General features: G+C 39.6%; 1 protein-coding gene across 1 annotated transcript in view; it reads right to left on the reverse strand.

Annotated features, from left to right (window-relative positions):
* Positions 1 to 7,774: 7,774 nt before the first annotated feature.
* The window catches only part of fitm1l (fat storage inducing transmembrane protein 1, like), a 28,477-nt gene continuing 9,092 nt past the window's right edge, over positions 7,775 to 27,159 (reverse strand). Inside the window, exons 3-4 of the mRNA XM_023292343.3 lie at positions 10,277 to 15,679; positions 7,775 to 8,972 (exon numbers count right to left, since the gene is read on the reverse strand). Coding sequence (XP_023148111.1) covers positions 8,294 to 8,972; positions 10,277 to 10,455 — 858 coding nt within the window. The 5' untranslated portion in view covers positions 10,456 to 15,679 and the 3' untranslated portion in view covers positions 7,775 to 8,293. The remainder of the gene's footprint in view (positions 8,973 to 10,276; positions 15,680 to 27,159) is intronic.

Consider the following 27,159-nt stretch of genomic DNA (forward strand, 5'->3'; position numbering starts at 1 on the left):
TGCATACTGTCCAGTAGACTGCCCTATAGGAAACTCTAGTCTTGGTCACTATGTATCTCTTTGACTGCCTCTGTTATTAGTTTACAATGTGATAGATGTATCCAGGATGGTCTCTCTGCTATTTTGATTGCGGTTGGTGTTGTTAATAGTACTTGGTAGGGTCCCTCCCACCTGGGTGTGTTCAACAAGTCTCTCATCCAGTCTGCTAGATTATTTTCTCTTTCTGATTTCACTAAATCAGAGTTAAAAACTGGCATGGGAAAAGGTCGTCCATACACTATTTCAAAAGGGGTTAAACCTTTTTCTGTTTTAGTTATTCTCATCCACATTTTTACTAAGGATAAACAATCTGTCCATGGTCTCTTTGTTTCTTCTACTGCTTTTCTTAGCCTTTGTTTTATGGTGCCATTTGTTCTTTCCACCAGTCCTGCACTTTGTGGGTGATATGCACAGTGGTTTTTTAGAGACATTCCTAATGCTTCTGCTAGGTGCTGCACTGTTTCATTCACAAAGTGTGTGCCATTATCTGATCTAATTACTCGTGGTATGCAGTATGTTGGAATGTAATGTCCTGCTAGACATTTAGCCATGCTTAGAGCATCATTTTTCTTTAATGGGTAAATTTCAACCCATTTGTACAAAGCACATACAATGACTAATGCGTATTTTCCATGTCTGGAGTCGCTTAATTCTATAAAATCCATATGTATGGTGTGAAATCATACACTTTGCGATGTGCTGTTTAGCTGAAATTTCAAAATTTTAAAATTTTTTGTTACCATCCCTCCTGTTGAGACATGGTAACACCATGGCTCACCAAAGCTGCTGTGGCATGCAATGATTTAGGAAGGATAGGTTTACTGTCAATATGCAAAATGTCATTTTTTGTGGTCTCCCCTCTTTTGTGCCAGGTTTTTTGTTCAGAAATGGGAGCAGATAGTTGAGCATCTTTCAACAGTTCACAATTCAGAGATGGGAAAAGAGCTATGTCATAAAAGCGGCAGCTTTTGCAGCTAGATCAGCTTTGTTATTTCCTCTAGTAATGGAGGAATCATCATTTTGATGAGCAGCATATTTACACAAAGAAAGTGAGGTGGGTAGTGAAACTGTCTCTAAGAGTGTTAACATCATTCTACTGTGAGTGAGTGGCTTCCCAGTTGCTGTGGTTAAGCCACGATGTGCCCAAACACGTGAAAAATGGTGCACTGAATCAAAAACATATTGGCTATCAGTCCATATGCAGATGTCTTTCCCTTCGGAGAGTTGACACGCTCGAGTGACAGCATGTAATTCAGCTGTTTGAGCTGAGAAAGAAGGAGGAAGTGAACCAGACTCAATAAGTGTGGTTTCTGTAGTTACTGCGTAGCCCACACGGTTCCTTCCTTTTTCATCTTTTTGTGCAGAGCCGTCAACAAACAGGTGTTGTTGGTAAGGCTGTGGTATCTTAAAAATGTCATCTCAGGGCGCAGTTTCATGCTCCACCTCAGTTTTACAACAATGATGTGTCCCATCTAATGGAGTAGCAAGCATGCTCGCAACATTAACCTTTTTGCATTGAGTGTAGGAGATTTGAGGATTAGATAACAGAATGGAAATGAGGCTTAGCAGTCTTGTGTTTGTAATAAATGGTAATGGTGTCTGTAATAAGACTAAAGGAACATTGTGTTCAACTTTGATGTCTAATGTGTCAAAACAATATCAGAACTAGCTTCTATAGCTTCAGCTATAGCTGTGCATGCTTGCACGCAGGCAGGCACACCAGAAGCCACTGCATCCAACTTTTTAGAATAGAATGCTAAAGGTCGGTGTTTTACACCAAAAGGTTGTTTGGTTTCAGGTTGAGGAGTATTCAAAATGGCCATTCTGTGAGAGAATATGACCTAGATATACAACCTCAGGTTGGCAGAGTTGAATTCTCGTTTTAAAGACCTTATGACCTTCAGCATACAGGTGTCGTAACACTGTCAACGTGTTTCTTTCACCGTAATGCTTAGTATGTCCAGTTATTAATATGTCATCGACATATAATAAGTACTGACCGTTTATCAGGGGGGAACACCTAGTCATAGAGGCACGCAGAGCTTGGGAATACAAAGTTGGGCTATTTGTGAAACCTTGTGGAAGTCTGGTATAGGTATACATTTGACCATTATATTGGAATGCGAATAAATCTTGGGATTCTCTGTCCAATGGAACAGAGAATAATGCATTGGATAAAACTACAACACTAAACCATTTGTCTAGAGAGCCTATACTGCTCAAAAGAGTATGTGGATTGGCTACTTCCACAGGTTCGGGTTCTACTATAGCATTTACTGCTCGTAGATCTTGAACCATTCTCCATTTTCCATTTGCCTTTTTTACAGGAAAAATAGGAGTTTTGCAAATAGGTGTGTCAGTTTTTCGTAGTATTCCTGCCTCCAACATGTCCTTTATGACTGGTCCTATGCCCTCCTGTGTTTCCTGAGTCAGTGGATATTGTTTTAATTTTGGTCTGTCTGATTTGACTAATTTCACTTTTATAGGGTCCTGATCTTTTATTAATCCAATATCTGTCGGGCTTGTAGACCATAATGCAGATGGTAACGTACCTAATAATTGCATATGCTCTAATGACAGTGCAAACTGTGGTTTTTCTAATGGTCAGTTCCTTTCATCTAGGTGTGTCTGTGGCGTGACTCCTACATACAGCCCCAAAACCTTTTTCCTAATCTGTGTGTTTTTGCCTGTACTCCAACCATCATCATCAGGTTTTGAATAGTCATCTCTTTTAGCTTTCTCCAACATAAAAGGCATGTTTCACCACTGGTGACTCTTAGCTTTTGTCAACGAGACATGTGCAGGTGTGATTTTGCTTATTGATTTTAGTTCCTGTCCCATTATTACTGAGCAACAGGAATCGCCTGATGGCAGAACATACATAGGTTGGAGACAGATAGTGCGGCATTTTACTGCATGCACTCTCTTATCATATTGTTCATCTGGTCCAGGATCCTTTTTATATCGTAATTTACTGGACAAGATGAATCCACTAGTATTGATATTTTGGCGCTGTTATTGGAGTCTGGATCTAGAATGGTGGCAGGATGTGTGGTTCTAAGAGGAGTCACATGTCCTGATGCAGATTTTACTCAAACTACATTGTTGGAGAGTCTCATCCCAGGAAAAGTCTCTCTAAGAACTGTAGTACATGCTCCTGTGTCACATAAGCAGTTAAAAACTTTGCCATTTATCAAAATTGGTTTAGTGGGTGAGTCCTTATCATGCGCTGCTTTAACCATACTGAAAATATCAAGCTGGGTGTCAGTATCACTCTGTTCTCGCTCTTTCTGTATGTGACCTTGTGTGTGTGAGCTTGTTTGTGCAGCTGAGCTGGGCTGTGTTTCCTTATTTTCAATTGTAGCTGCATTTTGCACAAGCTGCACTTCTTGTTCCCTATCTGAAACAGGTGTTACTACCTGTTTTCTGTCATCATCAGCCACTAGTCATACTTGTGTGGGTTTGTGTCTGCACTCTCTCGCGATGTGTCCTGGCTTGTGACAGATATAGCACAATTTTTTGCTCACGATCTTTCTGTTGTTGATCTGAGTCTTCTGTGCGTGTCTGATAATGTCCACGCAAATGGCCTTTACCACGGCCTCTACCTCTCAGATAGTTCTGTCTGTGGCTGTAGGCTTCAAGGTTTTCAGTTACATAAACTGAGCTTTGGGTTTGTTTTCTTTTTGTACCCCTTCAGCATGAGTAGCTTGGTTAACAGCCTGTGTTACTGAGCCTGTGTTTTGGTCTACCCAGTGTTTTTCCACATGGTGTCTTAATGGTGGGAGTAATTCCTTTAAGAAATGCATCTGTCATGATTACTCCAAGGTCTGTAAACCAGCATTGTTGGTTCTACGTCTACAATGGGTCCACCACGGTCGTCTTGCTCGCCCGTAGGTTGGCCAAACCTCGGGTTTGCAACTTCTATGAGTGGACATAGTGTCGATTTAGTGGAAGTCGGTCCGCAGTCGTCACAGTCCTCTATATCCTTGTCAATGTCATGTCCTGGTCTGAAACGGCGTACCGTTTGTTCTAAGTCATTGTGTGGATATAGGTTAGGTTCTTTGAGTTTCTTTATTTTTCTTTTTCCTTTTCTCTCTCGCTCCTGTGCACGAGTTCTAGCTCGCTCCGTCAGCTCCCTCTGTTTTTTCTCTGTCTTGTCTTGTTTTACTCCTCTGCTTGGACTTGACCTTGGCTCCTGTTTATCTGCAGCTTCATTTTCTTCTACTCTGGTTTGTGCTCTCTGCCTATTCACGGCTGTTTCTTCATCTGTTTTCACTAGAGCTGCTGCGATTTTTATTGCCTTTTCCTTGTTTTCTTTTCCTGTCTCTGTTTACCCCTTCGCAGACATTCTTCTAACCATTTGTCACTTGCTTCATATTCTCTTTCTCTTCTGGCCTTCTCTTTTGCCTTCTGTTTGAGAAATTTCATTTTTCTTTTTTTTTTTTTTTTAATTGACTTGGAGACCTAGAACTTCTTTCGTGTCTAGTTTACCTGTAAAGTTATGTTTTGTCATCCATCTTATGCTTATCTGCCCTGCTCCTGGATGATTTATTGCCCATATTGGCTCCTGTTTTTTAGTGCACTGTAATTTAAACATTATTTCTTCCGCTCTGTCTCTGTCTATTTCTGTCTACAAATATTCGCCCGGTCGAATAGATAATTCCTATTTGCAATAGTAATGTTTCAGACTAGAACGGGGGAGTCCAAAAATAATCAGTTTTTTCGTGATCTGATACAAAATGTACAATGACTAAGCTCATTGATTTTCCACTATGATGGTTCCTTTTAGGATGTCACAAACATGAGGTGAAATTGAGTGAAGTTCCTCCACCAAGCTTCTACAGTAACTAATTTACTGCGGGTAGAGCTTACTCAAAACACCGTTTGTACGTAATCCTAATTGGATAAAACAAAAAATTGAGATCGCAAACTCTCTAGAGTTTTTTAACTAGCGTATCTCAAACACAGAAATTCACATTCACACCTAATACCACTTTCTTTCTCTCCCTTAACGAGGATTTACCACCTCCAGTGGGTTTACCTCGGTGTAGGTACCTACGTGAAGTAATCCTACTTCACAGGAAAAGTAACTTACTGACTTTTCCAGGGATCCTTTCGAAATCCCTCTTGTGCACGGAATTTTAGCTACGGTTAAAATTCATAAACCCAGAGCTTTAGCTACGGTTAAAGCTCAAAACCCAGAATTTTAGCTACGGTTAAAATTCATAAACCCAGAACTTTAGCTACGGTTAAAGCTCGAAACCCAGAATTTTAGCTACGGTTAAAATTCATAAACCCAGAACTTTAGCTACGGTTAAAGCTCGAAACCCAGAATTTTAGCTACGGTTAAAATTCATAAACCCAGAACTTTAGCTACGGTTAAAGCTCGAAACCCAGAATTTTAGCTACGGTTAAAATTCATAAACCCAGAACTTTAGCTACGGTTAAAGCTCGAAACCCAGAATTTTAGCTACGGTTAAAATTCATAAACCCAGAACTTTAGCTACGGTTAAAGCTCGAAACCCAGAATTTTAGCTACGGTTAAAATTCATAAACCCAGAACTTTAGCTACGGTTAAAGCTCGAAACCCATTCACTCTCTTTGCGTGTGGATACTCACTCTCGTTCTAGTGATCCGTTGTTCGGATGGAAAACCAGAGAATCACCGTGAGGGTTGGTTCTAACCCTGGCCCAGGTCCGAATTCACGTCCTGGGTCTTTTCAGACACCCTGGGTGACTGGCTGTCGACAGACTTCAGGTTAACCACTCAGCGGGATCTCAGGCTTCCCATCCGGCTCGAAGGACCAAGAATTATGTCAGAGGATTACCGCCTCCAGCGGGCTGACTCCAACCTGGATCACAGAACTGAGAGGAGAGAAAACAGATCAAACACAGACAAAGAGATTTCTTGTACAAGGGCACCCTGCTCAGCTCACGTTCTGAGGCAGAGACGCGCCGAGCAGTTCCTTATCCCTTTATTTATAATAAAGCATAGGTTACAGAACAGCAGAGAGTGGGGCGGTCCCACGCTCTGAGACAAAACATATGTGTGGTGTGAGAAGAAGAATTTTCTCGTGAGAATGAGAATGTTTAGCAGGTGAGGTGTATGTGTGTTGTGACTGTAAGCTGCATGTGTGGCAATGTGGTTACAACATACATTCTTGCGAGTGTACAGGCAAGTAGAAAACTACTGAAACTTAGCACAGAGATATATGATCATGTGAACACTCAATTTTCTTCTAACACAATGTTTTGATGAAAACAATTTCTTAAATGCAAAAATAACATTTTCTTCGTCTAACTTCTCATATATGAGGATTTGGATTTTTATCACGCAAAGTGAATATCAAAGCACCAAGATGCCACCAATTTCTGTAAGCTCACTGGTAGTTTTGATGCTGAAAAAACATTTGTTGCAGCCCAAGATGGAATACCATCAATTTTGTTCTATTTTCCTGCAGGATCACTTTTCTGATCCACTGACTTCTCCTTTAGTGCCCCTATGGAGTTGATGTTAGCCTTGTTTATCCTTTTTTTACATTATTTTTTTTTGGTCTAGTATCTCAAAGACGTTGTTCGGACTAAATCCAATACTTTGGTTCATAGCAAAATTATTGACATGCTTATGAACTGTGGACTTGTTGGCCAGTTGATGAGCTATAATATACACACACCTGTTCAACAGCAGCATGTTGGCCTTCTGACATTTAACTCAAAGCACTGTTGTGACTAAATACAGCCTCACAGAGCAGCTAGTGTGGCTGTAAAGCAGAGTTACCCAACTTGTTTTGCTCCAGGGCCAGTCTAGACATTGTTAATGTGGTAAATGACTATTGTAGCTGGAAACAGCTGATTTTTAATGGAATATCTCCATAGAGGTACAGAGGAACATTTCCAGCAGCCATCACTCCTGTGTTCTAATGCTACATTGTGTTAGCTAATGGTGTTGAAAGGCTAATTGATGATTATGAAACCTTTGTGCAGTTATGTTAGCACATGAATAAAAGAGGGAGTTTTCATGGAAAACATGAAATTGTCTGGGTGACCCCAAACTTTTGAACGGCAGTGCATTTAATAATTTTAAGAGGATTATTCGGGGCATGAAAAGTTAAGGTAGCGCTGTGAATAGTAGCAGGATTACCTATCAGACTGAATCACTGCACTTACAGAGAAAAACCGGACTGAAAATCTATCAGAGAGAAATGGAGTTCTCTATGTTTTGTGTTGGATTTATTTGGTTGTAACACAAATCTGCATCTAAAGAGCAACTGCTGTCTCTTGATCGAAGCATAGATAAAAGATGGTTTTTGTGGACGATTGTTGTGAAGCCTGGGTTGGAGTCAAATTTTTGTTTTTATTCATTGAGTATATTAACTAAGCAGAATTGACAGAAGTATGTAAGTAGCAGTTGTGATAAGAGCTGGTTCAGTTCTGTAAATACTAAGTGCTTCCTGTCTTATCTCCTACAGGACAAACTATCCTGTGGGAGATAAAACAGGAACTTTTGAAAATAATCCTTTACAAAAGTAATGCTGTCTGACAATTCATTGCGGCATTTAAATCGATGCACCACCCACAACAGACCCATGTCAACCATCAACCCTTTAATCAGTACTTAGCCTGGTGTAAGTGTAGTCGGATTCTTTCAGTATCACGTTTGTCCTTTTTTTACATCTTTCCTCGATGTCACGATGTTTTCCACAAAGGTCACGGAGAAGCATTCGGAAAAAGACAGATGACAATTTTGTTATTTTATTCGTCCACAACTCCCCATCTTTTGACCCTGGGGTGGATCTGACAGAAAACACGAGGACATTTTAATCACAAGGTAGCCCTAAAACATATCCTACTTCACCATCTAATTTACTCTAAATGGGACTCAACAGGGAAATGTTTCCTGAGCTGACAGATCAAGGAAGAAGTCCGGTCATTTTCTCAGACAATCTGACTTTTTTTTGCACCCAGAGGAGTCGCCCCCTACTGGCTGTTAGAACTGAGTTTTAAGGAGCTTCTTTCAGACCAGGAGGCTGCGTCCACCTTTTATATTCACTCTGTAGTCTTGAGGAGACTCAGCTGTTGTCTTCTGTGACTCCAAATTAACACATTAAAGAAGAGACACCCTTTAATGACAAACGTAGAGATGCTACGCTGAAATACATTAAAAGACCCTGACTGACACTTTCAAAAGTCCTGTTGCCCATCTTTTTGTTCAGGATTTTACTCATTTCAGCTCTTAGATGTTTGAATGTTGAAAGTTAATTGCAGCGGTCATGGTTGGGTTGGGCCTCTTCTGCTTCAGTACTGCTGGTCTTGGTGTTAAGCAGCCCCAGACCAGGCCTCCCGGGGCAGTACCAGCTGGGCCCCATGCGGTACCAGCCCTGATACAGACCCCTCCAGCTGAGGCAGCCCAGAGCGCCCCCTAGCAGCTGAGTGGGGAACTGAGGGAAGTAAGCTAAGAGACAAAGCAGTAGAAAGATCCAGAGCGCGAGCAGGAGAACGCAGAACAGGAAGAGGATCCTCAGAGGAGCGTCTGACATCCCCCCCAGATTCAGATAAGGGCCAAACACAGCTGTTTCTTCTGCCAGCAGCAGGCAGCAAAGACACAAGAGGAAGACGTCCTCTGAAACTTCATAGCCCCTCCACAGCATCCCAGCTTTGAGGCACTCAGACTTGCTCTCGTCCTCTCGCAGCACCAGCAGAGGCTGTCCGTTGGCCACATCTGGGCCTGCGTGTAAAGATTCATAGCAGCTTCCTGTAGCGTTCTCCAGCAGGTCCAGGAGTTTGCAGAAACCAAGCCACAGGCCTCCCGCCACCCCGAGTCTGGAGAGGTGACGCAGGGAGAGGGAGAGGGAACGACGGATGGAGAAGGACAGGAGGAAGACGAAAGAGCCGACGAAGACGCATGTCCAACCCCAACCGGAGCGAAGGAACATCCTGCAGAAGGACATGAGAGCAGAAAAGTCAGAGACTGCAGGAGGGACAAATCATGGTCTGTTGTGCTGAATATTAAAAGTTTTAGGACTTTACTGGCACGTTAACAAACAGTAATATAATTACATACAAGCAACAATTCTGAGATGACTCCTACTCAGTTTTTAAACTCTGTCTTTGTCATTAAGTTTCAAAGTAAGAATCAAAAATTTAATGCCAGATTAATTTAAGAGTTTTGACTTTACACGGCTTCTTTTTTCTTTACGTATCGAAGAGGATTGTGGGTCAGAATGGCCAGAAAAGCACACTGGCTTGCATATTGCAAAATCTGACCGGATGCAGTTCGACATCTGGGAAGTTCTGGAATACTGCATATGACAAACTATGCATTGGGACATACTAAGTCTTTTTCCGGTGTACTATATAGTATGGAAATATGGATATTGAAACGCAACCATAGGGATGATGGAAGATGGCAGGATTATACCTGCAGTCTACGTCTGGAGAGTCAGACTAGTTTTGATCTAATCTCGCTGCTTTCATCTTATTTGAATGTTGAGTAGTGAAGTGTTGAACTGCTAAACAGATATTTTCCCCAGGAGTTAGAGCAGATCAAACCAGAGCCAGAAGGAGAGTGAATATTAGATTTACTTCCATCTAATGAATATAAATATGACTCCAAATAAACACTAATGCTGTTCTGTGTCTGCTGAACATGTAAATACACACCTGTTTGCATGTTTGTCATTGCAACTTAGTAAGATGATAAAATGACAAAGGAATCATTTAATGCTGCTTTAAGTTAAGTGGCTTCCATGTTTATCTCATTTCTTGTCAATGTGAAGGGATAATACAAGTGTATTTAGTTACACATTAGATTATTAACTGCACAAAGAGTATGTTTGGCATCAGTGATATATTAGTAGTAAGGAATTGGAACACAGCTACTGTCAGAAAGTGGAAAAACCTTAAGTTCCAACTTGGGGTTGTTGCAAATAAATGATGGTGGTTGGGCCCATCCTGGGAAACTGGTGAAAATGACTCTGGTGTTCTCTAATGTCAACAATTTAACACAGAGGATGAAACCTTGTCAACAGGACAGGAACTAACCAAATAACCAAAACACTTGAGTGTTCCAATAACCAGAGCATATTTTGTTCTGTATGCTCTGTGTTTAATTTGTAAGCTTTTCTTTATAACACAGGCAGGATGGAGGCCCCCTTACTGCAGCTCCTGTATCAGATCCAACTGAACGGAACAATAACACAACTGGGCTGAAGTGGAGTGTAAACTGGAAGTGGTCTCACCTGTACAGGAAGTGGCTTCTCTTGGCGAAGATGCTGTGCTGAGACACCCAGAAGCTGAGTGCAGGACCGAACATCACCATCGCCGACAGCAGCAGGTGGAAGTGCTGCCGGAACGCGGTGTTACCCAGGAACCTGGCCGCCAGGTCCGTCAGGACCACCAGCACCGTGTTGAGGAACATCTGGACCCAGAACCCAACTCTGACTAGATCTAAGCTGAAGTATGAAGGTCACCTGCTGCTGGCTCTGAATGCAGCAGTGTGTTTGTGTAGATTATCCACCCCAGACTCAGGAGCATGCACTGTTTCATGTGATAAGGCTAAAATCCTCTACAGAATGCACTTAACACACTGTTGACTGGGGGTGACCTCTCTGTAAATAAGAGCTACTCAGCATTTTATGTTGTCCGTTCATGTGCACCAGAATGGAGCAGAAAAGTGTAAAAACAAGTCTTCTTGCAACTGAACTAAATTATATCTTTCAAAGTCTGAGATCAGATCCTTTGTTGCATTGATGGTTGTTGGTGGCTGATTCTGTAGAAATCCAAAGCTGCTGGTCGTCCAGTAAAAACAGGTGAAATCCACCGCTGTTAGCTGCTATCTTTCTGCATCCATGCGTAGAGTTTGAACTGTACAACATGAATGAAATGACAACTGGCTTCCAGCATTCCCCAGATTCCAAATGAGTGCCCACTGTGAAATCCAGCCCTGAAGTTCTCCAGTCCAGCAGCACTTCTGCTGACTCAGAGCAGCATGCTAACACAGCTAACTGCTTGTAGCTTCAGTGTAGTCCAGCTGCAGCTCGGTAAACCCTCTCTCCTCGGTATTTGTAGCTGCTGGTAAAAGAGAGTTGAGCTGTTCTCTGATTTAACGCAGCGGGTTCTCCTTTCAGTTTTCTTGCTGTGCAGCGACTGTCATTGTCCAACCCTCCAGGCTGCTTCTGCAGAATTTAAATGTCCACTGCTGTGATCCACCCTGAGATGTCCAACAGTTGTAGCTTCAGAATAGTCTTCAAACTATCTTCATTATAACTGTAGCTTCTCTACTCTTCTCCCTGTCACTGACACCTCCCCTCTCCACCACACACATATAAAAATACAGAGCATGTTCTCGCCCTGTCATATGTCTGCAGGCCTCCTGAGGTAGCTGAAGGTTGAAACGTTAACAGAGATTCCTTGGTGTTAATGTGGGCGTGTCAGGGTTTCTGACTTATTTCACTTTAACACAGAGCAGAAGTTAGAGGCTGAGCAACGCTGAGAAGAGCAGTGTCATGAATTCAGTGTCATCAATTAAATGCAATATGCCACATTCACATTATGTGTGTGTGTTTGTGTGTATTAATAGCAGTAACCTTTGTACTGTATCTGGGCTGAGACTCAGCTGTTGCAGCCGTCTCTGTCAATCAGTGGGAGGTAACACACTTTACCCACATTTACTATCCTTTCTCTTTTGCTGTGATATCAGGTTATAAAAATAGTGTTTGGGTTCAACAAACAAATGAATGGCACAGTATAGTTTGGTGATTGAAGCTTCAATAGTGGCAGCTGGTCGGTCACTGTTCAGCAATGTGAAAAAACACACAATCGATGTGATGATCTAGAAGCAGGTTATTGATCAGAAATCTGGCAGTCAAACATGCCATATTCAGTCTCTGGTAAAGTTTTTTTAACGGGTACATTAGCAGATGGGGGCTAATGTGTGTATATTTATCTGAAATTGTGAAAAATGTATGTTTGGTGTTATGTTGTTTGATGTGTGGCCGTGATAACGACAGGATTTACTGAATGGTTAGAAATGTCCAATGGTATGTTGGGACTCACCACTAAAAGAATCCAAAATAGAACTCTATGGCAGAATTCAGTAAGGTCAAAGATGACAATTGTGTGACACATGTTCTGCCCCCTTCAGAAAACCAGTAGTCTCCTTAACAACAGCTGTGAACCAGTCAATTGTGCTGGTGCACTGATTCAAGCAAGGTGATGTAAAAACTGCATGCACTGTGGAAGTATAAACTGGTTATTGAAAGTGTCTAGCACTAGTGCTGAAAACGCAGCAGATGAGTGTTAACGCCCTTCCACCCACATCGACCCAATGGCAAGAAACAACATTTGTCCGGGAGGGTGAGGGTCGAGCCTGTCTCGCCACCTCAAGACCAAGACCTGGCCAGCTGAGAGGAGCTTGTGATTGGAGGATGCTGTACAACCTGGACCAAAAGCTCTGCTTCCCACCTGAGATTGCATCCACCAAACTACGACCAGACCTGGTGCTATGGTCAACTTCGCTTAGGCACCTTTACATCATTGAGCTCACAGTGCCCTGGAAATGGGAGTACACAGGAAGGCCCACCACAGGTGATCAAAGACCTCTCCAGAGCTACTGAAAAGGGAAGTCAGTGGCTGTGGATGAAGAACAAGGACTACACCTGGGCCTTCAATTGAGTAGATGGCATCTAGGGGGTGAACCTGGGACACTGGGATTCACTGCTGAACCCTCTGGAGGTGTCATGGGCCTGTCAGCGAAACACAGGGGAAGGCGGGCGCCCACTTGATAACCCAGAAGATGCCCTCACTCACTGGACCATCCTACAGAGTCTTAGGCGTCGCATGTATGCAAGAAGGGATATCAACATCTAGTCCTACACAACAGATCAAAACATATTTTGGGGCAAAGTCACCCAGTGGACAACATGGAATGTGGTTCCAACTCTTCTTCAGATGGGCCGACCCCACAACTGGGTGATGGTTTGGGTTATGCTAGCAGCAAATCCGGCTGTGACAGAGATTCCAATCAAGAAGCTTAAAAAGAAGTGTAAAAAGTGGCTGAAATTTGAACAAAAATGTTCATTTGAGAAGCACATTAACTACTGGACTGAGACCACCTTGTTTCTGCCTACATCACCAACATGCACACTGTTAAAGAAAGGTCAAGGCATGTTTGACTAATATGACTTCTGGCTTAATTAGAATTAAATATCCCGCCTTTCTTTCTTTCTGTCAGAAGATGCAAGATTTTGGGCTAAGGGACTTGAGCTTTGTCAATCACTCTGACTTCAAATTTGCCCTGAATTCATTACACATTAGCCCCTAAAATTCCAACATTCTTTGAGATGTATTTGCTATATTTACACGAGATTCATGTCATTGGTGTCTTAATTTTTTCTTCCTATTACTATAATCAATTACTGTCCCATCCTGTACCTTGTAGCTCTGAAATGTCTGACTCAGCTGAGCGCTCCTGTGTGTCAGTTTGGGTTCTGAAGCTGCTGCTGTTCGTACAGAAATAAATCCTGAGCTGGTTTCCAAGTGTTAAATGTCTTCCGGCTCTTTCTTCGGACCACATGCTGAGAAGTGGAGCAGTCAAGTCAAATATCTTAAGTTACTGCATTTGTTTTTCATCTATAAATACTGAGACAATGTCTGAGAACACCAAATTACTGTTAAAAGTTCACTGACGGATCTATAATTAACAGTCAGCTACTGTAAGATTGTGACCTGAATTGCATGTGTCAAATAGTCAAACTTTTCTGTTTCATTCCTCCAGCCCCCTGCAACCCACTACAGGATAACGCAAGTATAACAAAAGGATGGGCGAACATTAATCTGACATGTTTCAGACTCACATTAAAAGCTATATTTTGACAGATATGTCACTTTGTTATGTAATAAATACATGTTGGCACACCTTGATCCACACTTGCAGTGCCACCTGGGCGCCGATGTGTGATGTTTAAAAACCCAAACCACCTGCTGTCCTCAGGAAGCATCACTGATGACATGTCCAGGTGCATAAACATGACGTACTGTATCTGAAAAGAAGTGCAACAGATATCCTATGATACTAGTGAGATACCAAAAAAAAAACTGACTAAAGACACGTAAACTAGTTCTTCAAACTCTAAAGTTTTCATTATGGAGCAATCTCTGTGCAGAAATTTGAAGAAAAACCTGAAACAGTAGAAACCTCTTTGTAAAAAGTAATTTTACTGCCAATAATACTTCTATGGACACTATGGGACTGGAACAGCACCTCCTAGAATAACATCGAGCTCTAATATGTGTTCACTCTCATTTCACATTTCAGTAGATGCAGTGCTGCTGACATCTGCTGGCACTGAGGTAAAAATGGATAATACAGTGGAAGAAAACTAGACTATAGAACAAAAAGAAGTAGCAACTGGACATGTTACTGGAAACAGTAGTACTCTCAGTACTTCTGTACATACTCAGTAGATACTGGGTGAACAAAGTCATTATAGTACAACATATTTCATAGTTAAAATATGCTATCGCTACTTTAAGCAAAAAAAAATCTCTTCAAACTGAGGTGGAAGAATCATTGAAGAACATATTAAATAGATGAGTTATGAGGTACTCACAAGTGCTGATGCGCAGCCGTGTAGTTCTATAGTAGAAAACTGGAAAAAAAATGTACGCGTTGTTCCTCAAAAAAGTGAAAATGTGTTTAACATTTGCTCATAGCAGCTATCAGAATACTTCAACACAAAAACTGGTGTCTGATCTGATCTAAACCCCTGGGAAGATATATTTTATAAAGCAGAACTCTGACCAGCTGCAACATACATTGACTAAATTAAGGAGTAACAAAAAAAGGAAATATTTAAGAAATCAATATAAAAGAGGAATGTATAGTTTCTATAGGTTTGTCTTTTGTCTCCATGAGTTCTCCATGAGTTCATTATTTTGTACTCTACTCACTGTCTTCTCTACAAATATATCTACAGTATAATTTATTGGAGCCCAGATACAGTGAGAACAGAAGAAGCCCTGAGAAGTTTGAGTGATGATAGATTAAAAAATACTGACACTCTGTGGATGGCCTGTGACATTACATTACTGTGAGGAGGCTTACACTCATGAGTAATGGAGAACATGAAATAATTTAACCATAACCAATACTGGTCTGACCCGGCCCTTACTCTAAGTGTTTACTGTAAAATTAAATACATTTCCCAACAGGGAGTTGTTTTTCATTATGCTGCATGTTTGTGTTTGTATCCCTACATCGATACAAGAACACACATACATTTGCTAATATGTCATATCTAACTTTAGCAACAGTGCTGTTGTCCAAACTCCTCTAATAACCAGGTCACATGGTGCATTTCTATGTTATGAAAGTGTGTGCTGGTATAACTCAGAGCCAGCTGCTCAGTTTAGCACTCAGACATACAGCGCTTTCCCTTTACCCCACCTGGTCGAGGCAGAAGTCTGCCCTCCCTGAGCCTGGTTCTGCTGGAGGTTTCTTCTTGTTAAATGGGAGTTTTTTTTGTTAGAGCTGCTCAGATGGAACCTTCGGGGTTGCTGAGTTTCTCTCTGTAAGGTGTCATTGCAATGTCTGTACCTCATCACATGAAGCATCCTCAGGTGACTTGCATTGTGAAATGGTGCTATATAAATAAAAACAAACTGAACTTTAGAAACATGCTTTTGTAGTGATGGTTGTTTTAATGTCTCTAATGTACCATCAACCAATCATGACTCAAGGGAACATAAGCAGTAAGAGCCACTTTGGTCAAATGCACAAAGCACACCTCCTGAAAAATTACATCTTCAAACATCTGAGGACTTTGAGCATCGCAGAAGTGTGTGACAGACCACATCTAGTTATTACTGTGAAAAAAACACGACAGCAGCAAAACACACAAAATGTTTAAAGCTGTTTAGGAAGTAATGCACTGTAGCTAATGATTAACTGTTTCTAAATGTGTGTACAACTTATTAAACGTGAACCAAAGGGACTCATGAGCTTATCCCAATCCAATTATTACAAACTTTCACCTGCTCTTCACTGCTGATATGCTCAACTCCATAGCACATCAGCAACAGTGACGTTAAAAAGTACATTCGTTCCATAGAACTTTCAACACATTTGAACAAGCCTAACCCTTAGTTATCTCTGAAACATTGCTGAGATAAAGGTGCTGTGTTTAAACAAATGCCATATAACTGAAATACTAGCAAGGCTGCATTACAGCATGGTACAAATGGGTTGTTGTTGTTTCCGGTCCGTGTATATTTTGGCAATTGGATTTTCCGTTCTGAAAAACAAAAAACTAGTGGTTATTTGATTTTCATTTTAAGATACAAAAAATAAAATTGAAATACAAGGCGTTTTTCCTTTTCATGATCAAAAAGGGATATACGGAATTTTAACAATGCTTTGATTTTCATTTTATATTTAGAATAACAAAAAAATAAAATCAGTAAGAGACAGAAACGAAAAAGGTCAGTTTTTCATTTTCTGAGACCGGAAGTGGTCATCAGCAAGTGTGGAGCCAAATGACAACAAGATTCTCAGAGGGCAGAGCCAGAGAGCAGTGATTGGTCAGACCATAGATATATACAGAAGACAGCGCGCTAGTATCTAGTCTTCTATATATACACTATATTGCCAAAAGTATTCGTTCACCCATCCAAATAATCAGAATCAGGTGTTCCAATCACTTCCATGGCCACAGGTGTATAAAATCAAGCACCTAGGCATGCAGACTGCTTTTACAAACATTTGTGAAAGAATGGGTCGCTCTCAGGAGCTCAGTGAATTCCAGCATGGAACTGTGATAGGATGCCACCTGTGCAACAAATCCAGTCGTGACATTTCCTGGCTCCTAAATATTCCACAGTCAACTGTTCTTTTCCTGATGTGTGTATACATTATTTTGGCTGACTCTGACTCTGTGAACCTATTGAGAACAAAATTGTCATTTAATTGTTGCTCTGAAAGCTCCTTTAGGGAAAACTGGCTATTGTTCTGCTTTGAAACAAACTGCTGTTGAGGTCTGTGTTGTCAGGTTTAACCCCACAGTTTCTGAATGAACTGAGTTTTTTTTCCTGATCAATGTGGACGTTATAATTGATGGTAACATTTACTGATCATATAATCAGCATGACAATATAACAGTATTACATTCTGACCACCTGATTAATACTGTGTTGGTCCCTTTATGCTGCTAAAACTCCTCTGACCCTGTGGTTCATCAGAACAACAGACAGTATGCATTCAAGGTGAGATCTGAACATTTGATCTGGAACAGGAATTCAATAACGGCAGCATGAGCTTCATTTCAGTCTGTAGCTGCTGAATTCATGGATGAATCATCTGGCACTAGAGAGGAAGACTGTCAAACATCCACGTCAGCTGATGGAGGTCCAAGAGTCTCACCGAACAAACAACCTACAGAATGAAGACCTCCAATCTGAGTGGACGGCCTCCTATTCAGTCACATATGTGAATAAATGCCTCTAAGTTGATTTGTTTTCTAAAATAAATCTAGTTTGAGTCCTAATCTATGCTTGTGTGTTTGCTTCTTTACACCGCTGTTAACAGTTTAGGCTGTTAGATTGTTCCAGATAAGACAAGTACAAGATACTTCAGAGCCGTTCTACCACGAGCCTGACAGGAAGAACTCCAACAGCTACTGAATGTTTCTGTGGTTCCCTCAAGGCTACAGGAGGAGTCCTACGAGGACGAGCCGGTCCACCTGATGGTGGCCAGTCGCTGCGGTTCAAAGCCAACACCGACTACATGGACTTCTACTGGACCACACGGAGGCCTTCAAACCGGACCAACAAGTTCAGCGACTCCCCGACTCGTGGGTCTGAGGACGCCGCCGAGCCTCGGTCCAGCCAGCCTCCTGTCTGTGGGTGTTTGAGTGCTGAGAGGTTTGTGGATGCATGTGAACGTATCTGTGTTGAAACAGCAGCTTTGGACTCACTAACGCAGGGAAAAACCAAGAGCTCCTTTATTTGTGACTTCCACGAAAAAAACTGATGAAAATAAGTTTGCCAGGGTTCTGACTGATAACAGATTATTAAATCATGAAAATAACAGTTTAAATATTCCTTCAAACAATCCTTTTAGGTCTACATTTCCTTTACACTGACTTCTTGGTATATGTACAAGTGTTTTGGGTGGAATATACCAAAAAGCCCAATGTTCAAGGGTTCTTCTGGGAATATACCATTAAACCAACCTTTGAGGTAAATGTTCCAGGATGTTGGGGAGAATGTACCATTTGATCAACCTTTTAGGTCTACATTGGAAGATTTTGGAGTAGAATATTACTCCAAACCATCTTTTAGGTCTACATTTAAGGTGGAATACTCCTTTACACCAAGATTTTTTGGTCTACATTGAAGGATTTTAGGTGGAATATTCCTTTGATTGAACTTTTTAAGTTTATGTTCAAGGATGTTGGGTGGAATATACCATCAGACCAACCTCCAAGGTCTACAGTAGTGAATTTTAGGTGGAATATACCATTAAACTCACCTTTTAGGTCTACAGTGGAGAATTTTAGGTGGAATTTTCTTCCAAACCATGTTTTAGTCTACATTTAAGGATGTTTAGGATGGTATATTCTTCCAAACCAACTTCTCAGGTCTACATTTCAGGTGGAATATTCCTCCATACTAACTTTTTTGGTCTACATTGAAGGATTTTTTCGAAACCACCCTTTCGGGTCTATATTTGAGGTTTTAGGTGGAATATTCCTTTTAAACAGCCCCTCAGGTCTCTCTGAGGATTTTGGATGGAATACTCAGTTAAACCAACATTTTAGGTGCATGTCCAAGGATTTTTGGTGGAATGTTCCTTTAAGGTGGATGTGCGAGGACCTTGTAGGTGGAATACTTCCTGAAACCAACCTTTTAGGTCAACATTCAAAGATTTAAGGTGGAATATTCCTTTAAACCAACCTAAATTTCATGTTTTGATTATTATCAAGTGAGAAACCTCAATCCAGACTCCTCATAATGACGTTTGAGATTTATGCTGCTGTTACTTGTTTAGTCCAGACTAAATGACAGAAATCCACAACTGTAATTTTATTTCAGGACTTGGTTATTAAATGTCAAAACAATCCATGTGACTCTAAAAACTCAACAGCTTTACAAACTCTAAGATTAAACTCTCCACAAGGATCCAAAATAAGTTGGACTTCTACATGAGAGCTTTAATTATTCTTCATCTACTTCCTGAAAAGTTTGGTCAATAAAAAAGACAAAAACTAATATTTTCAGCTGAACTAAAGACAGACTTTGTGATTTTTCTGCTCACATGTTGTGTTGTTGTAAACTTCCTCTTTCAAATAAATATCCTCCTAACCCCCTGGAAACCAGCGTTTGTCCTGTTTTTGTGTTGCTCCTCGGTGACCCTAGACAGCCGGGTCGTAATGTTTTTTGAGCAACACACCATACTATGACGTTTTTACAATGATGGTTCTACTATGGAACCAGTTTGACATGTTCAGGTGTTCTTTGTGTGAAAACTCAGAGATTTCAGGTATCAGAAGATGGTTTTCAACTTTCTTTGTTAACTTTCTGCTTCAACTTTAAACTGAATTTCCTTGACTAAGCCAGCCCTCTGGACTTCCAGTAAGCTGTGTTCCTATTGGCTGTCCAGGTGGCTGCTTGGTGCTATCAGGAACACCTGAGCAGCTTGGTGTTATCAGGAACACCTGAGCAGCTCAGTGTCTTCCTGCTTTATTTAGCTGCAGACAAACATTTCCTCCGTTTCTCTTCACCACAGAACCGGGTTTGGCTCCGTTGCTTCAGTTTGTTCTTTAGGCGTTGGCTTGCAGCTTCCAGCATTAAAATCATCTTTAATGTGTTTCTTGGTGTGTTTTAGGACTTTGTACTAGATAGTTGTCTTGGTAAATGTGGTTCTTTAGCCACAGTTAGCACATGGGGCTAATGTGTGCAGTGATTAGTGGATTTGGTGCAGCTGAGTTGTGTCTTTATCTTGGCTGTAGTGAGTCTTTAGAGGTTTTTGGTCAGGCACATTCTGTATTCTTGTTTGAGAACCAGCGTTGGTTGTCCAGAAGGTAAGAGTTCCTGTCCTGATTCTCTGTTCTCAGAGGTTCTCTGGTAGGCTGCAGGAGACTTTAGCGTTTGGGTTGTGCTAGTTTGGTTTTTGTATGGTTTCATTTGGACGACTATCTTGAGGCTCCTCCGTGTGGTTTAGTGAGGTTTTCTGCAACAGTTCTACAAAGCAACCTGCAGCAGAAGAGACTTTCAGAGTTTTTAGGAAGTTCTGGATACCAGACCTTACAGCAGCAGAAACATTTGTCAGCAGTTTGAGCAGGAGAAGGTGAGCTTCAGAGTAGAAATGAGATGGAAACCTTCTTGACCCGTGTGGTGAGGTCCTGTACCAAGAGTTTGAGCAGGTTGTGAAGAGTCTGTAGTTCTTTGGTCTGAAAGCACAAGAAGAGTCGACTCATTAAAGAAGAAAACAGGAGATATTGTTGGTTCTTCTGTCGCTCTGCAGTTTCCTTAGACTGAATATCAAGTTTATATTTTAAATGATTTCCCATGTGAGCCCAAGAAGACTTCAATAAACTCCCTCCATCCCCTGGACACAACAGATTTTATTACCATGTTAAATCTTTTTTTTTTTTTTTTTTTTTTTTGAGTTTTAATCATAGTTTTAGCATAGTTTTTTTTCTCTTTGCTTGTTTAGTTTTGTCATCTGTGTGAAAGGTGCTAAACAAATAAAGTTGAATTGATAAACTGAATAATTGACTAACTCATGATTGTGACAACAGAAGTATTTTCATTGTGATTTAAGGGTTTATTTCATTTTTAAGGTTGGGGTTAAAATCTTGACAGAAAAAGAAGATTAAAGAAATAAACTACATAACAAAAAGCAATTAAATCAAAGGGGGAAAAAATTAATACAATAAAACTTTTAAAAAGGTTTATTATTAAAAAGTATTTTTTGAATGTTTAATTATCGAAAATATTTTATCTGTAATTTTTAATATTTGTATTTGAAAAATTTTGTTTAATTTCATAATTACATGTATTGTATCTTGTTTAATTATCTAATTTAATATTTTGTCTGTTTAATATAGTTAAACATTAAATACAAATAAATTCTATTAAACAAACAAAATATTGAATTAGATAAACAAGATACAATACATGTAATTATGAAATTAAACAAAATTTTTCAAATACAAATATTAAAAATTATAGATAAAATATTTTTGATAATTAAACATTTAAAAAATACAATTAAACAAGAAGAATATTAAACATTTAAAAAAATACAAAACATTTAATTAGATTATTAAACCTTTAAAAAGACAAAACATTTAATAAAAAAATGTTTAATTAGAAAATTAAATCTTAAAGACAATACAACTTATAAATAGGAATTAAACAGAAAATACAATGAAGCATTTAAAAAGAAAATTAAACATTAAAAGGTGGTAAAACATTTAAAAAGAAAAACCTTGAAGATTTGATCGAAAAATTAAACATTGGGAAAGAAAAGGAAATTTTTCAAACAAGCCCATAAAACATTTGAAAAAACAACAATTAAACATTAAAAAGACAAAACATTTCGAAATCAAATCAGACGTTAGAAAAGAATAAAAGGTGAGAAAAGAGCAAAACTAAAAATTTATGAAGAATCAAACTAAAGACAAAACATTTGAAAAGACACCAGTTAAACTTTAGAAGATCAAATTAAACAGAAGCGACAATAAAACAATCAAAAAGAGCAAAAACATAAAGGTCTTAAAGCGTTTTCTAGTCTGAAACGAAAACATCAAGTTGTTTCTTCAAACATTTCCTCTTTCTATGTTCTTGGTTTGATTGTGGACAGATTTACTAAGAACTCATTTCAGAAAACTGCTTTCCAGATAAAGTCTACTAGTAGTCGAAGGCATTGATCAAACTAATGTTACCTTCTGATCTCCACAAACTTTACTGTTCAGTGAAGAGAATCAAAGTTTGTTGAGGATTTCTAAAAAACCCACAGGTGAATGTCTGAGAAGAACTCAGATGGATGGTCTAAATGTGAAATCAAGACTCATGGTCACAAGTTTTAAGGCTTCTGTTAACCAGAAAGTTCAAACTAACAGAGAAGTACTGAGAAACTTTTAAAATTTCAGTCCTCAGACTGTCTGAAGGTTCAAACTAACAGAGAACTACTCAGGAACTTAGAAGATATCAGTCCTCAGACTGTCTGAAGGTTCAAACTAACAGAGAACTACTCAGGAACTTAGAGGATTTCAGCCCTCAGACTGTGTGAAAGTTCAATCTAACAGAGAACTACTGTGGGACTTAGAAAATTTCAGCCCTCAGACTGTGTGAAAGCTCAGGTCCTGAGGACTCGGGAGGTGTGGAGGCTTTGGAAAGTCTTGGAACTGAGGGTTCAACCCTCCAGCACAAAGGCTGAAGTCCAACCTCCTGAGAAAAACGGTCGAGTCGAGACTCTAGTTAAAAAAAAACTCGAAAATGACAAAAAATAGATGATAAATGCGCAAAAAAAAGAAGAATTAGTATCTGAGCAAATAGCTCAGGGGATAAGAAGACAGACTCCCAAGCGGAGGGTCGCAGGTTCAAGACCCACTGCTGACTGCTTTCTTTGTTTGTCTTTGTCAGAATTTTGATAAAATTTAAGAAGGGTCTGGTCTTGAACCAGCGACCTGCAGCTCCATAGGCAAATCCTTAACTCACTGAGCTACAGATCAGTTAAAAAGAAATAAATTCGTCGTCCCTTTGGCATCGCAGTTTCCGAAGTGACCACATGGGCGGTGCCAAGGCGGAGTCTGGGTGGAGTCAGGGCGGAGAGTAGGCGGGGAGGTGGGTGGCGGCCTCACCCCTCTACTCCCCCACCTCCCCCCACCACCCACCACACCTTCCCCCGGCCGACGAGTTCTTCGAGTCTCCACGAGTTCTTCGAGTCTCGACGGGTTTTCCCGAGTTTCTGGAGTTTCCACCAGGTCGGAGGCAGAACAAGTTGTCATGAAGAGATGTTGAAGTCGGCTAGGATGGACTGACTTTTTACAGCGACTAGAAGGAAGACGACTTGAAGAGCAGGTCTTTAACCACCATCCATAAAATCCATGGAGTCGACTCCAGAGAAATGAAGGAAGGTCAACTTTTATCAACCTCCATCCAGATGTTCAACTTGATATCTTTGACATTTTTAGCACCACAAACCTTTAGTATCACACTTTATTATCCTTTACTAGGACGTTAATGGAATCCACCAGCAGATTTAGTTTTTGTTGAGAAACTTTATTCTGTTGTCGTGGGACTGCAGTATTTAAAACTCTTCCTTCTATTTGACTTCATGTTTATTAGTTTTAATGGAGAAACTTATTTTAGTTGTCGATTAGTCTCTTAAAAACCAAATAATAAATTGGATTAGTCAAGAGGTTTAAATTTCTTACTTTGTCATATTGTAAATATGACAAAAAAATATAAAAATAAAGCATCTTGAGACAATTTGACCTGTAATTGGCGTTATATAAAATTGAATTAAAATTGTATGTATCTTGTAATGTTGGAGTAATTCAGCCATGTATGTTGGAAAACACATTTTCTTTGTCCATTAATCTGTTGATTGTTTTCTCCACTAATTCATTTCTTGTTTTGGTTTATAAAATATCAAACCCAAATATATTCAGTTTACTGTCATAAAAACCAAAAAGATTTACATTCATGATGCAGGAATCAGGCAGTTTTTCACTTATCTTAGTTTAGTCAGAAAGATAGTTGATAATGTGTGAACTGTTGCAGCTTGTGAGCCGCAAAAGGTTTTAATCTTTGGGCCGAGCGTCAAAAAACATTTAGAAACCAACATCAACAAAACACTCAACAAAGATTTGAACATCATTAAAGGGAAATCCAACTTTTGCATGACAATGTCTAATGAAAGGACATTTATTTCCAACGTAAATGTGTGATATTCATCCTCCGGAGCTTTCTCTTCACATCGTCTTCCACCTGGACTGGTTTGGTCGGGAGCATGTGCAACAAACATTTGAAAAACTGCACTTTAACATCAATGAATGACATTGAAGTTTAATCTCTACATAAATGAGACTGAGTCTGGATGTGCTGCTCTGTCATTAACTCCTAAGTTTAGGGAAAGTTCAAACAAAAGAGGACAGTTCAGATAAGACTTGAGAATGAGCTTATTTTGAACAAACATCTCAGACTTTCTGAGCTTCAGCACCTCTAGCAAGATATTTTAACAACAAGCAACTCAAGAGATCCAGAAGTTGGAGAGAGTTAGCTTTAGCTGAGCCAAAGAACATGTGGGACGCTAACCTAGCAAACATTTCAGACTTTTCTCTGTGAATTCTGAGAAATAATTTACTATTTAATGACAGAGCTACACATCTTAACTCAGTCTCATGAAAACAGACTCTAATTCAGTGTCATCCATCCATATTAAAGTGCAGTTACCCAAAATGTTTGTTGCATGAGCTCCAACAAAACCTGTCCAGGTAGAAGTTCACTTTGACAAACAGGAAGTGGACAATTCCAAGCAGATTTATAGAAGGGGGAACCGGACTGTACTAAGTGTGGTGGAGTATAAAGGGGTGTTTTGTGGGTTTTTAAGGCTGATAATGATTATTAGTGAGACATTTGGAGTAGATATTCATTTGCAGTAAATGAAAGTATTTAAAATCTTGGAGTTAAACTTACAAGAACACAAACTCTAACAGAAAACTTTGTTGATATGTTTTTGTTTTGTTTACAGATGTTAAGTTAAAGGAGTTTTATTCGTGACGTATAACCAATCAAATCACTCCAGAAGACAGAGCGACCACAGGTAGATAAAGGTTCAGAGCCAAAGTAGCACCATTTTAAAATGTATTTATTACCATAAATCAGTAAAAAATAAAATACTGATAATCAGTAAATCAGTCAGCCCACAATTACTACAATTCTACAATGTATGTCTCTTTCCTTTGACTTGTTATTTGTACAATATACGATGTATATGATGGCATTTTTTCATACCAAAGACTATACTATGATGTTTTCTAAGAGACATACTATGCTAAACTATAGGCTTTTTTAATTGACATATTACTATGACATTTTTTTTGTTTTAGTTTTTTTTGTTGTTTTTTAGCAACATATAAAAATTTGAAGTTTTAAAAACTACTATACTTTTACTTGTCCAATTAAATATTATTCTATGGCTTTTTTTAGACGACATACTCTGATGTTTTCTTGAATAACATACTATTTTGACAATATCCTGCACTATGACATTTTTTGAACCACATATCATACATGACAATTTTAGGCAACATCCTATCATTTTGCGCTTTTTGAACCACATAATAATCTATGTTTTGTTTTTTTTCTTGCCAACATGCTGTACTATGAACTACAGGCCATACTATGTTATTCTTGAAAAGTATACTATACTTTAACATTTTCTGAACTACATCCTATACTATGGCGTTATACACAGAGTGCTTTGGTTACATGTTGATTTATAATCTAGATTTTTTTCTGTTTTGTTTTTTGACAGGATTACCACAGACCTGACCGTGAACACTGCTGACACCCACCTGAGGGAGACGCTGCCTAAGATCTCAAGGCTGCTTGGTCGTGGTCTTTCTGGCCCTGCTCCAGAACGCCTTCATCAACTATGTCTTCTTTTGAAGAGGCCCTCAGATGCTGCAATCTCTGACCTTAAGGAGGAACTGCTACTTTCACTCTGTAATGAGACGGCGGTTATTTTAAAGACCCAGCTCCTGGTGGCTTTGAGTGAAAACTTAACATCCATCAAAACGGAATTACAGTTAAATCTGAGCTGTCGATCAGTATTTCAAACATCAAGTCCGACCCGGGTGTCCTAAAGCACGCTGTGGGTGAAACGGAAACTTCACTCTCCACAAGAGCAGCACTGATGTCCTCCTCATCCTTCCAGTAATAACAATAATGCTGCAGATTCAGCTCCTCTCCTCATAATACAACTTGTCTTGTGACTGTTCAGTATTTACATTTCACTGTCAGCAACACATTAGTTATTTCATCCATTTATTTGATGTTTACACATCTTTACAGTTCACAATAGTTAAACAATGTAGTTTTTAAATGTGCAAGAAAGGGAATAATGAAGGTCTTGCCCTGAATGTCTTGATGTTTTAATGTAGCATATCTGCTATAAATAACATGGAATTTATAGATTGTATTTCTGCTCCAACAGCAGAGATGAAGTTAAAGGTGATAAATGGAACTTGTGAATACTAAGAACAGAGAATAATAAACTGGTGAAAGAGACGATCTCAGCTTCCATCAGAGGAAGTTAAACTGGAAGTGCTTCACTGAGGATGTCGTCAATTCAGTTTCCTTCTTCACAACCAGATGAGGTTTTCCTTCTGTTGGCTTCACTCAGAAGATCCTCACAGTGAAAATGAGACACCTGAGATGAAGACAGAGGTCACAATATCAGCATCAACAGCAGAGATTCATTTTAAAGTATCCCTGGAAAGATTTCCTCTGTCATATACAGTTTTCCAAGCACTGAAAGACAGAAAGGGCTGTAGTCACTTTAACTTTAAGGGAGAGGATTTTATTATTCAGTTTCTCTGTGCTGTAATTTAACTGTAGTGTTCATCATTACTTTGGTCATATTCTGGGAGGTTATTTTTCTAATCTGCACTAAGATGCACTACAACATGTGAATCAGTCATTCAACAATGTTAACGACTAGAGAGTAGACTTACTGTTTTCTCCAGTTTAACTTCAGAGACTCAGCAGATATTCAGGACTACTGACAACACAGAACCTTAACCTCACTGTTTTAATCACATTTAGGTTTTCTAAACGTTACATTAATGTGAACCAGCGTCTCCATGAACAGTTTTATTAACTAAATGTACAACATTACAGTAACACAACACACTTCAGCTGTTTACATGAAACTCAACACAAACATCGTTAGCTTGATGCTACCTTAGCTTTAATCAGGCTACAACTGAGCAGCTAGCTCGGTTAGCATCGCTAACATTAAAACTAATATTTACTGGATGCTAACTCTCTTCTCTGGTCAACACACACAGAAATAAACTCCACCAACATCCGGAGTGCATGGCACACA

The sequence above is a fragment of the Amphiprion ocellaris genome, chromosome 10 (genome assembly GCF_022539595.1).
Source record: "Amphiprion ocellaris isolate individual 3 ecotype Okinawa chromosome 10, ASM2253959v1, whole genome shotgun sequence".
NCBI classification, from domain to species: domain Eukaryota; kingdom Metazoa; phylum Chordata; class Actinopteri; family Pomacentridae; genus Amphiprion; species Amphiprion ocellaris.